The sequence below is a fragment of the Urocitellus parryii genome, chromosome 2 (assembly GCF_045843805.1).
Source record: "Urocitellus parryii isolate mUroPar1 chromosome 2, mUroPar1.hap1, whole genome shotgun sequence".
Lineage (NCBI taxonomy): Eukaryota > Metazoa > Chordata > Mammalia > Rodentia > Sciuridae > Urocitellus > Urocitellus parryii.
Window position 1 is genome coordinate 183,677,440 of NC_135532.1, and position 18,575 is coordinate 183,696,014.

The following is an 18,575-nucleotide window of genomic DNA, read 5'->3' on the forward strand; positions in this document are numbered from 1 at the left end:
TATGGAGACAATACTCTTTATTTCTCATCCCTCTCTTCTAACCTCTGCAGAAGATATCTTCTTTTGTCACCTTTTTAATGTGTTTCATCCCTGAAAAGACCATTGGATACCTTTTATCTTTCTCACATCACACTCTTCTGGATGTTTTCAGAATCACCCCTTATGGCTAACTCTGAGAAGTGGCTTCCTACCTTGTCCCCAAAAGAAAGGAGTTGGTCTATAAGACGGGGAAATTGCATATACCATTCCTTTGATTGCTAGGAAGGCGACTGGGGAAATATTTTAACTTGATGGTAAAGCAGTGCTAGCTGGCGTCTTCCTAGTCAACCCCAGGTAGGAGAAAGTGTTCTTATCACTAGCATTTTGGAAATCTATATGGCTACTCAGAGGTCCACCCTCTGTTCCACTATCGGGGCATTTGAGGATCAAGACACTTGGTTATATGAGGAAATCATTGTTTTTCTGGATGATCCATTTTTGAGGTGGTTACACTCCCTGTGGCCCTTCTCCTGCTACTCCTCTTGCTGTTTCCTTGCTCTTTAGCAGAAGGTTGGAGAAAAGGAAGTGCTTTATATTTTGACTGAAGTTCTGATAGGAGGAGCTGGGCCCACTGCAGCAGCTACCATGAGGAATTTCCAGACCCTGTAATTGGAGGGCCCCATGGAAGGCACAGAAAGACTGGGCTCTTCCCAGTCAGAATCGATGCTCTAGCGCCACCTGCTGGCCAGTCTCGGCCTCGAGCTGTGCACAACTAGCTGGGTTTTCCCACATCTTAACCTGCAGTTCTGAATTCCAGGAGACCCCTCAAAGGGGCTCGCTGGAGAAAAGACCAAAAAATAGAATCCGTCCCTGTCTTTGATTGTCTGACACAAAGCTTTTATTTATAGCACTGGCAGGACAAAATCAGGTTAAAATTAGAAATGTGCAAGCAGATTCAGTACTCCTACCACAATTTAACTATAAAACTAATTTGAAAGCAGAATCCATCTAGACTGCTGCTGAGGTTTCTGCCTTGGTTGCCATAATTGCCCATTTTTGTTGGATAGCTGCAGCCCACAAGTGCCTTCACCAGCCCACCCTCCTCTTGGGTATTTCAATACTGGAATGCAGTCTTCTGGCTTAACCTTTTTGATATTCAACTGTTTTACCATGGGTAACAGGTCAGGGGCCTACTCCCAGTGCTGGTGAGTCCCCAGTGTCTCTGATGTGTGTATCCATCTGTAATCAGACAGGCCATCTAGCTGAAGGGAGCCTCCATTCAGAATTCACTTCTTGTAAGAAAGCAGAGTTCTTCAAGAGAGATGGAAAAGAAGAAATGTTAATTTACCTACACAGGCATCCATGACTCAGAGAGCCCCAGGGGTCTTCTCAGAACACCAGGATGGGCAGAGAAGAAGTATAACCTTAGATTCTGAGTCTCACCCAAGGTGTTCACAGGTCACTTCTGTTCTAAAACAGGATTTCTTAACCATGTTATGCCATCACCCCTTTGCCAGTCTAGTAAAGACTATGGATCCCTCCTTGGAATATTATTTCCTAATACACAAGATGAAATAATATAAGATTACTGGAGAAGATAACTATGTTGAAAAATATGTATCGATACACTAAAAAAATAAATTAGTGATATGGGTCTACATATGCTTTATCAACACATTAAACAGAGCATCCATATCCAGGTCAAATAACTATTACAAATTCAAAGCAGCAATGAACATACATGATAGGTTGAGATATGTGCCACACTGTAAAAATATCTGTGATTTTGATTGCTGCCAAAGTCACAGGTATTGTTGCCTACAGTCATAATTTAAGGAAATACTAAATTTCAATGAGAGGTTAGGGAAGACATGAATGTAAGATATTCTTCTTCAAGTTCATGACCTTCTGAATTCTATCCATAGTCCCCTTGGAGAGTGATGGACCCCTGGTTGAGAAGCCTGCTCTAAATTAGAGTTAAAACTTCTGGGAAAAATGGGGTGATTTCTCCAATTAGCTCTGGACCCATAAAACTGCAAAATGAATTCAGCCAATTCAGGGCATCTCCCTTAAAGGGGAGGTTGCAAGGACATAACAAGCAGGAGAATTCAAAAGGAGTCAAAATATTGGGGGGTATTTGTATTGTGCAAACTGTAGGTTTCTCTGCCCAAATCACAGAGAATTTCTAGAAAACTGCTTTCTATTTATGTTGAATGTTGAGTCAGATTCTCCTTATACAAGGATAGCTCTCTGGGATTTTTCTACATACTCAGTGGCAATGCATAATAATTTCTAGTTTCAGAACATTGAGTGACCCTTTCAACTCCAAAAAAGAATCGAGATCTTAACATACTCCTGGGGAACAGAGAGACTCTAACTCAAAAAGTCAAGCTTAGTGACAAGACTAACATGGACTTTCTTCTATTTCCCAGCTTGAACTTCTTCCGTGATACTCCAGACTTCCGTGTTCTGGCCTGTGGAGGAGATGGGACAGTTGGCTGGATCTTGGATTGCATTGGTAAGAATGGGTTGGAGGAGGGCCTTTGCTGGTTATTTATAGTGAGTATATTTAAAGTTAGCAGAAGGTGGCTGGGCGTGGTAGCACACGCCTGTAATCCCAGTGGCTGGGGAGACTGAGGCAGGAGGATCGTGAGTTCAAGGCCAATCTCAGCAACAGTGAGGCCCTAGGCAACTCAGTGAGATCCTGTCTCTAAATAAAATACAAAATAGGGCTGAGGATGTGGCTCAGTGGTTGAGTGCCCTGGAGTTCCATCCCAGGTACCCAAAATAAGTAAATATATAAAGTTAGCAGAAGGCAATAACAAGAAGAGAGAAATGTAGCCATACTTTGTTCATCCTTATATTTACCCTTGAACTGATGCTTAACTAAATATCTACTTTGGATTAAAAAAAAAGAAATTAAAATAATAAGAGTACTCCCAAAGACATGAAGATAACAGTTCAGTTTCAGGCCTTTCCTCAAAAACATGTCATGGCCAGGGTTGAGGAGTATCACAGGCCAGATTTTGAGGGGAAGGAAGAGGGGGATTGGGACTCAAGGCCGATGCCTGGTGGACAGTAGAAACCAGAGCACTAAGCATAGCTGCATACCCAGGGGAAACCATCAGGAGATGAACATCTGGAGCCTGGGTCCAGAAAGCACATCTGGACCCAGATGTGGCTCCATGCAAGCAAAGAAAGGTCATGCTGGGCTGTGTCCTGTATGCCTAGACCAACAGGACATTGGAGAGGCCCAGGCTGAGAATCTGGAGGCCAAGGTTGTGGCTCAGCCACGCCTGGATCAGTGGAGACAGCACCCACAAGAAGTGATGAAAACTGGCTGTGAAATTCTGCAATGGGGCATAGCCAAGATCTGACCCCAAAGGACCCAGAGAAACACTGCAATGTGGAACATAAGGACAGGAAAGCCACCAGAGGAAGTGCTGGGGAGCGCAGTCGTCAGAGTCAGGGAGGCCCAGAGCCAGGAGCCCCGGCCTGCTTCATGTTTCCCATCAGTCCTTCCACAAATGCCTCCTGCATGCCTCTATGTGCCAGGCCCTCCTGGAGGATGTGGAAGTGCCACCTGAACAAACAGGTGAGCATCCTGCCCTGCTGGAGCCCACCTTCCAGAGGCCAGAACCAGGCAACACAGAAATATGTGAAATATAGAGAATATCAGAAGATGAGAAAAATATAACCAGGAAGGAGCAACGGAAGCACACAGGTTAGGTGGAGTTGCAATCTAAGGCTGAGATGTCAGGGAAGACCTTGTAGAGGAGAACTTGTTTGTAGGGACACCTGGAGAAGGGTGAGCCTCACAGATGCCTTAGGAAAGAACAATCCAGGTATAAGGAACAGCAGGTGCAAAGGCCCTGAGATAGGAGCAGGCTGAGCTCTTGAAGGCAAACCAGAACAGAGAACATACAGAGAGCATTGCAGAATGTGACGCAGAAGTCAGGAGGGACCACGTCACGATGACACGTAGGACATAACACTTGGAACATGGCTTTTATACTAGGGGAGTCCCAAGACATCAGGTAGTTTTGAGTAAAGGAGGAACAAGCAGGAAGACTACTTAGGACAGTACTGCAGTGATCCAAGTGAGATGTGACCAGGACTGGCCACAGTGGAAAGAGGAGACAGTGAGAAGTGACCAGAGTCTTTGGAAAATAGAAGCAACAGGATTTGCAGGCAAACTGGATGTGAGGGGTGAAAGGAATCAAGGACAGCCAGGACCAGGTGCTGAGCTGTGCAGGGGCGCAGAGGCTCCAGGAGTTGTCACAGGCCTCCCAGGGAGGGTGCCAAGGCACACCTGCCTCCTGCTGCTCCCCCACCAGCACAGTGGTTTCCATGGACACAGCCCTGCGGAGCAGCCACCCACGCTCTGCTGTCACCTCGGGCTCTGGAGTTGTTTGTGGGAGGAGGGAGGAGTTCTCTGGGGGCCCAGGAAGAACGGTTGATATGAAAAAGGCAGGCGGCCGTGGTACTGGGCTACCTGCACGGTCCCCCCTCTGTCGTGAGGGAGAAAAACGGGGCTTTGGTGAAAAGTTGTAGAAGATTTATCTGCAGAGAACACAGGTGCCAGAAGCTGTTCGGAACAAGGAATGAAAGATCATGTGAGATGGGAAAGAAAAATGTCAGGTTATTTTCCACAGATGAGAAGACCAAAGAGAAAAATCAAAGGCAAAGGGATTCACTGCTTCAGGTGCTCCCTCCTTCCCTGGACACCCGTTCAGGCATCCTTCAGTGGTCTCCCATGGTCCCCTCTCTGGTCTGTTCCCACTTCAGCCAGGGATTCAGGACATCGTGAAATCCATCAGCACCTACCCTCTATCCTCCTTCGGGTGACCTGCAGGGCCCTGGGTGGCCCAGCCTCCACCCACCCTTCCAGCCTCCTGTTACTCTCTGTCCCTCCCCCTTGGGACTCCAGCCACCAGCCCTTCTCTCAGACCTCTGGACGTGCCAGTCCCCTCCCCACACAGGCCATTGCCTAGAATGCTCCCCAGCCTCTGCCCATGGACTTCTGCCTCAGATCTTAGTCTCCCCTGACACCCCGCCAGCCTCAGTCGCCTCATTACAGAATCGAGCTCCTTTCCTTTCTGATATGAATGTGAAATTGTGCTTTCTGTGCTTGAGGACCCTGGAGTGTATGGTAAGCACCAGCACCGGGTTTTTCCGCCATCAGAGCCACAGCGCCTCGCCCAGCATGTGGCACGTAGTAGGCCTTCATAAACTCGTGGAGAAGCCGCTGCCAGTGAGACCTATTCCCCTGGGGGCGAGGCTGCCGTCCATCCAGAGGACCAATGAGTGGACGATTGCCAGAGAGTGTGATGAGGTCATCCCTGAGGCTAAGAAAACAGTCTGGGGTGGCACCAGGTCTAGACCAGGGGAACCAGGGAGGGCTTCCCGGAGGTGGCTTCTGAGCTGAGCCACAGAGAGCTCTGTGATTTGTTTCAGGATGGTTGACCAGTGGAGTGGGCAGTCAGGCATGCAGAAAGATGAGCCTGGGGAGAAGGCAGAGCCGGGGCCTGGTGCCATAGAAGGAAAGCTGAGGTGATGGGGCCGGAGCCCGAGGGTTGTCTGCCTCAACAGAAATATGGAGAAGACACTAGGAGGTAGAACTGGAGGCAGAGGGAACGGGGAGGAGGCTGTTGCAGCATATCAGTGGGAAGGGATCATCCCTGCACCCAGACATTCCCGTGGGGATGGAGAGAAGAGATCGCTGAGAGTCTGTTTCGCATCACTGACAAAATATCTGAGGAAAACAGATTAGAGGAGGAAAGATTTATTTTGGCTCACAGTTTCGGAGGTCTCAGGCCGTGGTCCGTGGGCTCTGTTGCTCTGGCCTAAGGCGAGGCAGAACATCATGGCGGAAGCTGTGGCAGAGGAGAGCTGCTCAGCTCCTGGCAACTGGGAAGCAGAGACAGAGAGAGACGAAGAGGCTGGAACAAGAAATATCCTCCTAGAGCTGGTAGTGGTGGCACACACTGTGATCCCAGGGACTCAGGAGGCTGAGGCAGGAGGATCACAAGTTCAAAGCCAGCGCCAGCAACTTAGTGAGGCCCTAAGCAACTTAGCAAGACCCTAATAAAATATTTTTTAAAAGGCTGGGAATATGGCTGAGTGGTTAAGCATCCCTGGGTTCAAATCCCTGGTAGAAAAAAAAAAAAGAGGGGGGGAGGGGAGAGGAAATACCCTTCCAGGCCACGCCCCCAGTGATCTACTTCTTCCAGCCAGGCCCCGCCTCCCAAAGCTTCACGTCATCAGCTAGGAATTCATCAACTGATGAGTGCGGAGCCCCCATAATCCAATCACTTCCCAGGAGCCCCACCTCTGAACACTGCTGTGCTGAGGAACAAACCTTTAACACCTGCGTCTTTGGGGAACATTCCAGATCCAAACCACAGCAGATGACATGGGTTTCCAGGCTCAGTGCCATGAGGATGGCAGACCTGCCAAGATGGGGACTCCAGAAGAAGGGGCAGACAGGAAACAAGAGCCTTCCAGGCAAAGGGGAGACCATGAGCAGAGGCAGGAAGGCATCAACTTGAGTCCCAGGACCAGGATCGATGAGTGAATGGCCCATCTTCCATCTCAACACTGGCAGGCAGGCAGCCCCAGCTTGAGCCTCCACTGCTGAATCCTGCCATTCCTGCACCCCGAGTCACATTACTTACATCCAAGGGCACTGTGACACAGGGTCTGTCAGTGTGCCCCTCTGGAGTCCTGTGGGTGCCTACACCTCCCTCTTCAACCTGCCTTGCCTGTGAACAGGCTGCTGGGGCTCCGTAGCCAGAGGAAAACATGATCTGCTATGCATACTCTGATGGTTCTGTTCAGTGTTCATTCACAACCAGTAAGGGAGAAAAGAGCAGGAATCTGTGTGTTCCAAATTCTGGAAAGTGGTGGAAATGATAAACTGGTATGGGGTGTCCATAGCACCTAGAGATTTTGCTTGCTTAACACAAGGGGTTTTTTTTGTTTTTTTTTCTCTGAGGGTTAGGTGGTGCTAAGGATTGAACTCAGGGGCACTTGACCACTGAGCCACATTCCCAGACCTGTTTTGTATTTTATTTAGAGACAGGGTCTCACTGAGCTGCTTAACACCTCACTTTTGCTGAGGCTGGCTTTAAACTCATGATCCTCCTGCCTTAGTCTCCTGAGCCACTGGGATTACAGGCATGTGTCACCGTGCCCAGCTAATACAAGATTATTTTTTAAACTTTTAAATTTTTTTTAAAATGCCCCAAATTTTCAGTTTTCCAAATGCCCCACTATCCCTTAATGTTTTAGACCCACCCATTTTAATAATATCTGTATCTGCCAAGCCCCTGAAAAGAGGAGGAGAATGGACTTGCAGCCACAGAGATCTGGGATTGGATTCTGGCTCCAGAATTATTTTCCCTTGGTGAATTTCCATTTCTTCATCTTCAAAGAGAACATCTTGCAGTGTTGGTGTCAAAGATGAATGGGAACAAGTGCTGGTTATCATTAGGACTGAAAAAATGCAAACTAGGCTGAGGCAGGAGGATTGCAAGTTCAACTCAGCAAGACAATGTCTCAAAAAAATAGAAATAAAAAGGGCTGGGTGTTGTAGCTCAGTGGTAAAGCACCCCTCGGTTCAATCATTGGAACCAAAAAACAAACAAAAATACAAACTAGTGTTTTTGAGGAGCATACTGTTATCTCAAAGAACAGAATTAAGATGAAATTTGGACCAACAGGTACAGGTTACAGGGAAACAGCTTTAGCTCAACATGAATTGCATATTGACAGATGTGGCACAATTTGTAGTGGTTAACACACTGCAGATGGAATGGCTTTAGGAAGTAGTGTGTTCTCCATCATGGGAGGTGTCAAACAGATTGCTGCGGAAGGGTTCATGCATCAGATCAAGGATAGCAAAATAACCCAAGAATTCTGTAATCCAATGGTATCTGGTTCTCTGTTTCTTTGCATGGATTGCAGATAAGGCAAATTTTGCAAAGCATCCACCAGTGGCTGTCCTGCCTCTTGGAACAGGAAATGACCTTGCCCGATGTCTCCGTTGGGGAGGAGGTGAGTATATGATGCTACCCTGGGGACCAGAGCTCTGCTTAAGGGATGCTCTACAGAGGTGATCTGTGACCCTTTCTCTGCCTTCTGTTCCCTGCTGGGTCTCAAATAGAAGCCCCTCTCCTGGGCTCTGAGAACCCTGTGCTCACCTCCCTATAATTACTATCATCCTGAAGCCATCAGCTTAGAGCCAATAGAACATATTCAACTTTAGGATAAAGACCAAATCTCATTTGTCCCTTCCCAGTGCCCCTTCCAATAGGAGTTCACATAGACAAGTGTTTTTTAATGTAAAATTCCCTGTCCCCCAAACAATGATCTTCTGAATTAGGACTCAGAATGCAGACAAAAATACTACATCCCTAGTTAGAGTCATTAGGAACATTCAGATTATCCCAGGTGCCCAGGGCTGTGGGCTTTCATTTTGAAATTCCCCTAAAGGGGGTCACAAGTGGTAATCGGTTTACAGTGCAAAGAGCAGGCACTCAGGAGAATTTTGCATATGGCCACAGCCCCCATGGAACTGGGCAAGCTGCAGAGGAAGTTCAGCTTACCACAGAGTGGACAGATCGGTCCAGCAGACAGAAGAGCTGCAGGGACTCCAGATGGCTGATCAACTCAAGGAGTGATTGTAGACCAGTCAGGGTGTATCAGGATTCAGAGACTGGTTCTTTCTTGGTGGGCAGGTCAAAGGAAGCAGGAGCCTGCCCTACAGGCCAGCTTAACATTCTGCCTATCACCCTGTCCATCTCCCACATGACACAGTCCTGGCATGGATCTGTTATCTCCCCCACACAGCTTCCCAACCATCCAGCCCACCAATTCAATAGGGCTCCCTTCAGCTCCACAGACCCACCCACCTTTAGCCAGCACCCACCCCCACCTCAGACTTTCAAATCACTCCAGCCTCTTCCTAATTACTCTATCATCCTTCCCTTCTCTGTGGTTCAGGGAACGCAAGTGTCTCCCCCACAGACACACTGGGAAGTTACTTGGTCACAGATGCCCATAGGGTCACCTGTCCTGACCTGCGCATCAGCAACAACTTAGCCTTTCTGCTCTGGTGGCAAATGCAATGCCATCATCCACAGGTTATGAAGGGGGCAGCTTGACAAAAATCCTGAAGGACATCGAGCAAAGCCCCTTGGTGATGCTGGACCGTTGGTATCTGGAAGTCATCCCCAGAGAGGAGGTGGAGAACGGGGACCAGGTTCCATACAGCATCATGAACAACTATTTTTCCATTGGCGTGGTGAGTTGTTCAGGGGTCACCTTTCTGCATAGTAGAAAAATGCCCAAGAAGGGCTCCAGTTTTCCACTGTCCCCTCTGGGTCTGTCATGCCCTGCCTCAGTCCTGACTTGTGTCTGAGCATCCTGAAATCTGGTGTAGGTGTGGACACCCTGATGACACAGCCCTTCCAACCCTTGATTATGGAGGAAATTGTTTTCTCTATTATGTTAACTAACACACAGTGAAAGATTGGAAATTTTTCAAAAGACATATTTACCCTTTAGGTAATTTGAAGCAGTTCAAAAAAAAACCAACACTGAGAAATATCCAAGGGGCAGGAACAGGAGGAAACATTCACATAGGCTTCAGGAACTGGGAATTCTGATCCTCAAGGGAGGACCCTGGTCCCACCTGGCTTGGTGGACATAGCACTCAGGATTTCTTCCTCTCCTCAGTACACGTGCTCCAAGTGCTTCATAAACCTCTGCCAGGAGGCATTTCCTCCTGACTGACCACTCCCTGGTTCTCATGGTCCTTGATGCTCACCCTGTCAGCACATTCTGCATTGATTGAAAGGCTTAGCTTGATGTGCCTGACTCACCAATGCAAGAGCACATGCCCTCCTGAACACACACACACACACACACACACACACACACACACACATAGCACAAGGACAGCACCGTGTTCCCTGGCATCCCAAGCCCTCAGGACAGCTAGTTGTAGCTCAGTCACCTTGTTTGCTAAACTCGGCTTCTGGTCCAAAGAACATTGAGTGGGCACTGCTTTCTATACTGCCTGGGGACAGGATGGGTGGGGAGGGGACAGTGAAAGGATGGCTCACGTTCACAAATACAGCCGAGGTTTGGGAGAGGAGTTACAGCCAGGACACTAACACTTATTGAGCACCTACTCTAGGCTTTCCACATTGCTAGGCTTTATGGGGTCTAGTCCTCACAGCAGTGCTGCAGATACCCTTGTTCCCATCATCCCCATTTTACAGAAGCGCCTTCAGGATTCTTGACTTATAAGAGGCAGAACTAGAACACAAACAGCTGTACTCATCCTGAGCCCAGGGTCCTTCCTCTCCGTTTCCCCATCTTGGGAATTATGCTACCAGGTTTTATGTGCATACAAATCCCTTCACCCAGTCTCTGGCCCCAGGCTGAGTGGCATCTGCACTCCACAAACTCTTTTGAAAAATTTGGTGGTTAAAAAATATAATAGTGAGGAAACACAAAGGGACTGATGGGTAGCTTGAGGGGATAGCAGGTTGAAGGGACGTGTTTTATTTTTTACTAAGAAGGCAAAAGGTGAAGCACAGGAGAGGAAAGGATTATATATGATAATATCTTCTATTGACAGAAGGATTTAAAGTTTACTATATATTCAATTGCTTTTTATTCTCATGACTACTTGGAAGGGAATTATTATCTCTATTTTATGAATGAGGGAAACAGAGACTTGGATTTAGGGACTCACCTTAACTTTTTTCACATTTTCTAATCATACATGATTAGAAATAATGATGGGATTTGTTATTACATATTCATACCTGCATGCAATATCACAATATGATTTGGTCAATATCACACCCCAGCACTTCCCACCTCCTACCCTCTGGTCCCTCTCTGCTACTGATCTCCTTTCGATTTTCATGAGATTCCCACACACACGTTTTCCTTTTTCCTCCCTAGCTTACACATAGGACTCTTGACCTTTTTTTAAAAAAAAAATTTGTATTTGTTCTTTTTAGTTATACATGACAGTAGAATGTATTTTGACATATCACACATACATGGAGTATAACTTCCCATTCTTGTGATTGTACATGATGTGGAGTTTCCCTGGTTGAGTATTCATGTATGAACATAGGAAAGTTATGTCTGATTCATTCTACTGTCTTTCCCATTCCCATCCCCCCTCCCTTCCCCCAATGCTCCCTGTCCAACTTGGTGAGCCTCCAATACTTCTCCCACCATTGTGAGTCAGAATCCCTATATCAGAGAAAACATTCAGCCTTTGGTTGGGGGGACTGTCTTGTTTCCCTTAGCATGATAGTCTCCAGTTCCATCCATTTACCGGCAAATGCCATAATTTCATTCTTCTTTATGGCTGAGTAATATTTCATTGTGTATATGTACCACTCATCTTAATTTTTGATTCTTAATCCAGAGCTCTTTTTCTATGACTAAAACAGAAGACAGCAGGATTGCTGAGCCTATTATCAGGTCTGAGAGGCTGAAGATAATGGACTAGGAGCAAGTTTAGAGGTTCCTGTGCCCCAAGCTAGTTTATCCCCCAGCCTCCAGCCTCAGGTGAGGGGGACATCTTCCCCTAGTGTCTTCCTCCTGGTGACAGTGACCAGTGCAGACACCCTCCTGCCTCTTCTTGCTCTAAGAACCCTCCCCTTTTCAGACCTACGACCCTGGTTCCACTTCCCCTGACTGGAGCACTGCCATCTTCAGCTCCCAACAGTCAGACGTGACCAGTGTCTGGTGTCCAGAGGGCTCCTGGAACATACACTCCCAATCATTAGTTTTGCCAAACCTTGGGTCTTCCCAACAGAAACCAGAGTACAGCTTGTTAACATTTATTGAGTACCTATTAAGCACACCAGGTCCAGTTTCCATGTTGGTACATGAAGTCATCATGCAATTTTTACTGTGTTTTATAAGAGGGAGTGATGGCTTAGAGAGCTGCAGAAGGAGTCCAAGCCCCTGGGTGGTGGAGCCTGGAACCCTCAGCATTGAGCTCCGGGCCTGCTGAGCTGTGGCCTCTGCACAGCCCCTTCCATCTTCTTGCTGCCAACACTGTGTGTGTATTTGGTAGTTTGGGGGGATATACCTCAAAATGGCTTACAGGGCCACTTATCAGAAATACAGATTCTGCTCACAACAGATTCTGATTCATATTCTGACTCAGGAAGTCTGGGAATTTGCTTGCGTGCGTGCGTGCGTGCGTGCGTTTTGCTGGTAATGGAACCCAGGGCCTCACACATGCTTAGGCGAGTGCTCTGTCACTGAGCTACTGCCCCAGCCCTTTTTATTTTCACATAGGAATGACCTTGAATTTGCATTCTCCCAGCTGGGATTACAAGGCATGTGCTAGTGGGAATTCGCATTTTTAACAAGCTTCTAAAATCATTCTGATGCAGATGATCCTGACCAGGGCTTCAGAGAGGGAAGACAGCCCATCAGAACAGAAAAGAATGATCAAAGGGAAGTGGTTCTTCAGGACACAGAAATCAGAACTGAATTAAACGAAGGAGAGGGAATCTAGAAAGCAGGAAGTGTTAGCCCATATAAGCAATGAGCAGGGAGGCTGGGTGGGCTGCATGGAAGATTCCAGATGGAAAGGTACAGTCATGGCTGCCTTCAGAATCTTCAGCCCCAAATCTTCCCACACACTCAGCTCTAGCTGACAAAAACATGATTTCCAGCATCTCCTTCTCTGTCTCTGTTGATCTAGTGGCTGCATAAAGTGGACTTCTCTTAGTATTATTTTCCCCAAATAAATGGATACACAAAAAGAAATAGACAACCTTCTCTAAACTAAATAGCTGGACCCTAAAGCCAAGAGCCAAGCCTGATCAGTAATCATTCTTGAAATTACAAATTACAATTCATTCTTGAAAATATAAAGGGAAGGAAGGAAGGAAGGGTGAGCCAGCTAATCATCCTCCAAGAAAACATAGAAACATTCTCCATCATCCTCAAAGGTCAAAATGTTTTTCTGTCCTGGGATGACTGATAATATCCAATGTGTTCATTTTTCAAATTACGAAGACCCACACAATTTCTTCCTCATGAATTTTTTTTCTTATACATTGGGTTTGTGCATGTATTGCACAGGAGTGAGGGACTAGAAATTCCTATCTCATTTTGGTGCACCCTTAGCCTTCTCTCAACAAAACGTTTGCATCATTTGTGTGCTCGCTCTTTAAAAGTTGGAAAGAGGAAATCTTGAGAAAACAAGTAACCAACACACAATCCTGACAGAGTCTGGGGCTGACATTTGCAGAAGGTCTTGCTCCCTATTTGACTTCCCTAACTTTGTAAGAGGAGAAGTAGGTATGTAAACCAACCCAGTTTTACCTCCTGATGATGATTAAATAGAGTCGAACTCCTTTGGCAAAGAGATTTCTGCAAGGTCTATGCCTCTTCTGAAGGACATGGAATAGCTTATTGATACCAAGTGGCTGTTGCCTTGCATCATAAAGATGATGACAGTCACCATTGCTATGGCACCCTGGGTGCTGTAGATGGGAATTTGCCCTGATGAGTTCACACAGTCCCTTTGGTACTTACAGGACCTATTTAATAGATGGAGGATTAAATAAGACTCCAGGGAATGACTGTGGCCTCATTGCCACCACATCTCCATTCACAGGCCAGCTATAAGGACCTAAGATAATTGGCCTTATTGGTCCTTCTTACTGAGAATATCCACTGGCAAGAGATTTTTAGCATAGCCACATCCAAGACACCACTTCCTCTGGCTTCCTCCTCCCTCCTATCTATTTTTGGATTAGGCAGAAATGTCAGGATAGCCAGGTATCAGTGACAGGAAGTTTGGAACTACAAAATAATTCCTGGAGAATGCATAACTCTGAACTCCTCAAAGGCTCTGCTTTCACTGAGCCTTAACTGTATGGGTGAACAGCTAATCCCTTGATTCAATGAATCTATTTCAGATGCTAGGGGAGCCTAGGGGCCAAGGAAAAACCACAGTCGTCGCACCAACCCATGTGCCATGTTCCACCTTACGGATTGTTTTAGAGTTCACCAACCAAGTTTTCCACAATGACAAGCCTCCTGCCCATTAGGGAATTTGTGAACAAGACATCAGTTGCCTGCAAACTTTTGGAATCAATCAGCTTCAGATGGGTTTTTTTGTTGTTGTTTCTTTGTTTTTGTTTGTTTAGTACTGGAGTTAGCCCAAGGGTTCTTAACCACTGAGCCACATCCCCAGCCACTTTTACTTTTTATTTTGAGACAGGGTCTGACTAAGTTGCTTAGAGTCTTGCTAAATGGCTAAAGCTTGCAACCCTCCTGTCTCAGCCTCCTGAGTCACTGAGATTACAGGCATGAGCCACCATGTCCGGCTCAGTATCCGGTTTTTAATCTGTTGCCAGGAAAGGTACTAAGTCAATGGAAATCACTGAGGAGTGACAAGGGGTCTACACTTTTCCATTCCTCAATCTGCCATAAGTTTTGAGAACAATCTGAATTTCAAATAACCTGCCCTGTTGTCTCTTTCTGTCTTCTTATCTCCCTAAATTGTCAGAGTGACTTGGCCCTGCCTGGTTCAATATGGCAGCTGTGAGCCACATGTCACTATTGTGCACTTGAAATGAGGCTTGTCTAAATTGAGATGTGCTGTAAGTGTAAAATACACACCACATTTCAGAAATGTGCTATGAAGAAAATAACTTAAAATATCCCTGGGGCTGGGGATATAGCTCAGTTGGTAAAGTGCTTGCCTCACATGCATAAGGCCCTGGGTTCCATCCCCGGCACCTTAAAAAAATAAATAAAATAATAATATTAATAATTTTTAATATTGATTACATATTGAAATGATAATATTTGGGAAATATTAGGTTAATTAAAATGTTACTAAAATTAATTTCACCTTTATGTTGTATGTGAAAACATTTTCAAAATTTTAATTTCATCTGCTTCTTTTTTACTTTTTTATGTAACTACAAGAAAATCTTAAGTTACATATGTGGCATACACTAAATATCTACTAGACAGCACTGGCCTAGATGTTCCAATATCTCAAAATCCAAATAACAGCTGCTTACACTGAAAGGGGCCCAAAATTATTGGTCCAACCATGTGCTTAAGAGTTTTACTTGAGGAAAAACAGCCCTGTGTCCACACCTTTCTTGGTCTCCTCTTCACCCATGCTGCATCCAAAAAGACTCCGGATAGTGAGGCCATCAGAACTGCATCATGGCTCCCATGAGTTTGCAATTCCCAGTACTTGGTGTCATCACGGAAGTGTCATTTTACTGTAATCATCACCAAGAAAAGATTTGGTGTAGCCTTGATTTCCAAAATCCAAATGAAATCATTATTGATTGTCAATATGCCAAGATCAGCCCTTGACTCAGAGATGCTCAAGAGAGCAAAGAGAATCTCGACTCTTCTTTTTCATCTCCAGATAGAGGAACATGGTCAGGATCCTGATGATCCATCACCTTTTCAGGACTTGAGAGCAAAGGAGCCACTTAGCTCTCCCTGGTTACTTTATTTGTCAAGGAATGACACTGGCAAATTAGGAACCACATGCTAAACTAATAATATTTTAAAGGCTAGTCTTTGGAAATTCTTGTTATGGAAAAACAAAGGACAATGAGAACTATACAAAGGGAGGGGTCTGTGCAAATATCCCAGAGAAGTATGAACCAGGAGCCAGTCCCAGCTGTACTGGAGGGAGGGATAGTGAAGTACAAACTGTGCAAGCAATATACGATTGCTTTTTTTCTTTCTTTTCTTTTTAATTTTTCTGACAGAGGAAAATTAGTGCTTCAAAGGAACACAAGTAGATGGAATGTTTTCTTGAAATCTAGAGAAGCACTTGACAATGTCACATGAATCTTATTGAGCATGTTCACTGAAACTTGCTCCGAGCTAGGGAGGTGATGGGAGCCTGGGAGCATGAAATGCTGGTTGCCCAAAGAAGCCACTCGGGCCAAGCTGTGTGGGTCCAGGGGGTGGGAAGGAGGCCTCCTTGGGGTTTGCACACTTCCCACCACTTGCACAGAGGGACCTCACCCAGACTTTAACTCTTGATGTGTCTTAAGCTAAAAATAAAATCAGTATGTAAAGTTTAATTGTTAAACTCCCAAGACATTATTTCAGCAAGGAATGTTTGCCACACATAAAATTAGCTCTTTTTTTCTTTTGTACTGGTGGTGTTTAACCAGTGAGCCTCATTTCCTATTTATTTTTTCCTGAAAAAAATATTTTTTATCTAGAGGCAGGGTCTCAACTGAGTTGTTTTTTGACCTCGCTAAGTTGCTGAGGCTAGCTTTAAACTTGCAACCCTCCTGTCTCAGCCTCCAGCGCCGATGGAATTATAGGCATGTGCCGCTGCCCAGCAAACTCATCTTCTTGATGTGCTTGCTCTCTCCATTTATCAGATAGTGGCTGCTGGCTGGGGTCACTCTGATTCCAAGTGCAACTCACTACACACACTACATGCTCAAAAATGCTTCTTCACTGAACTATACCTCCTGACTTTTGTGTGTGTGTGTGTGTGTGTATGTGTGTGTTTTTAATCAGCATTCACAAATGATCTTTTGTAGAGTTTTCTTATAGAGAAATGGAATATGCATTAGCTAAAAATCTGCTGGATGGAATTTCAGGCATTTTTTAGCCACATATTCCAGCAAATCGGTTTCTGAAGTTTTTGTTGTTGTTGTTCCTGAACAAATCTGAATCAGCTCCCTTGTTTCTGGGTCACCCCATCTCCAGCCCAATTAGCCTGCTTGTTTCTGAAGCCCAGCACCTGCACCCAGTGTGCTGGCATGGGGCCTGGGTGGTGGTGGTTGGAGGGGGTGGGGCGGTACACATTCTTTTGCTAGAAAACAAGACAATTAATGAGGGTGGAAGAACAGGTTTGAAGAGGAAAGTTGAGTCCATTTTTAGGGTTGAAGCTCAGGGTTGGTTCTAGAGCTAAACATTGTGGAGCTACCAGCATCTAGATGCTAGAAACAACCATGAGAAACAACTCATGGGACTACCCACAATGGGAGTGTGGGCTGCACATAAAATTCAGGGCTAAGAAGTTTGGATCAGAGGTTAGAGAGCCTGGAAGCATGGGGTCATGACAGCCATCCTTGTGGGGAGTTCTGAGGTGCCAGTGGCCAAGAGTGCACCAAAGGATATGCCAATAGGGAGTATAAGAAAATGTCAGTAGGATGTGTTTTAACATTCTCCTTGACCTTGGAAGCAGTCCTTTAGATGGAATCATCAAGAAGCAAAAGCCAGTATGTTCTCTAATTATCTACCAGATATATTATCCATTGTCATTTGTTATTTCTACTAACATGAATGACTAAGAATTAATATATAAACCATTCAGTGACACATGCCTGTAATCCCAGCAGCTCAGGAAGCTGAGGCAGGAGAACTGTGAGTTCAAAGCCAGCTTTAGCAAAAAAGACACTAAGGAACTCAGTAAGACCCTCTAAATAAAATACAAAATAGGGCTGGGGATGTGGCTTGGTGGTCAAGTGCCCCCGAGTTCAATCCCCAGTACAGGAAAAAAAAAAAAAAAAAAGAAGAAGAAGAGTTAATACCAACCAACATGAGCTTTCTGGTTTTCGCAATGTACTGTAGTTATTTATGTAAGATGTTTTCCTTGGGGAATGCTGGGTGAAAGGGACATAGGAACTCTGAACTATTTTTGCAACTTCTTGTGAGTCAAAATATTCCAAAATAAAAAGAATTTTACAGAACCATTTAATATGGCAAGGCATACCCAAAGAATCACTCCCAGCCTCCCACATGGGCTTCTTCTGTCTATGTGCTCACAGACCCTCATTCTCCTCAAAGAATTGGGCTTTTCCCTTCACTCATCCCTTAACTCTCTGCTTCTCACTGGGCCTGGGATGGAGTGCTCACTGCAAGGGCCCTGGAGTGGACCAAGGCACCTCTAAGAGTATTGGCGGCACTAACTGTACCCTTGGACTTGGTGTTGGGCCTCTGGGATCTGGAGCCTTCCCTGTGAGATGGAATCTCAGGGTTGTGGGATCTGGTGAAGGCATGGGTGCAATCCCTTCCGCCACACAGCACCATTAGAAGCACTAACCAGGGTTCTGCCTTCTTCTCTTTCGCTTTCAGGATGCCTCCATTGCACACAGATTCCACATGATGAGAGAGAAACACCCTGAAAAATTCAACAGCAGGTAAGAGGCTGCAAGCCGGCTGCTCTGCTGCCCAGCCCAGCCGCCCTGCCCAGTGCAGCCAGCCAGACCCGGGCCTCCCACCTGCTCCTACGGAAATGTTCTTGGCCTGGCCGCCCCGGGACTTCGCTTCCCTGCCACGTTGCCGGAAGGAGGGTTTCCATTTCCAAGAAAAAGAAAGAAAAAAAAATGTCAGAAACCTGCCACAGTCTGGCAGCCTGTCCCTCCAGTCCCTCCCAGAGGATCTGTGCAGAGGGAGGGATGTGGGGGTGGAAGGGGCGTGGGGTGCCCGCCTTTGCGGGTAGTGGGGGGAGTCTGTCCTTGGCTAACTGAAGCCCCTGCGGGGGCTTGGCTGCTTCCTCAAAAGGTGCAGCACCCCCACCCCAA

At 46.1% G+C, this 18,575-nt stretch overlaps 1 protein-coding gene across 5 annotated transcripts in view; it reads left to right on the forward strand.

Annotated features, from left to right (window-relative positions):
• Positions 1–18,575, forward strand: part of Dgkg (diacylglycerol kinase gamma) — a 153,838-nt gene that overhangs the window by 51,919 nt on the left and 83,344 nt on the right. For all 5 annotated transcript variants that reach the window (XM_026389347.2, XM_026389349.2, XM_026389350.2 and 2 more), the window contains 4 exons: positions 2,412–2,497; positions 7,948–8,037; positions 9,126–9,286; positions 18,127–18,191. In XM_026389347.2, coding sequence (XP_026245132.2) covers positions 2,412–2,497; positions 7,948–8,037; positions 9,126–9,286; positions 18,127–18,191 — 402 coding nt within the window. The remainder of the gene's footprint in view (positions 1–2,411; positions 2,498–7,947; positions 8,038–9,125; positions 9,287–18,126; positions 18,192–18,575) is intronic.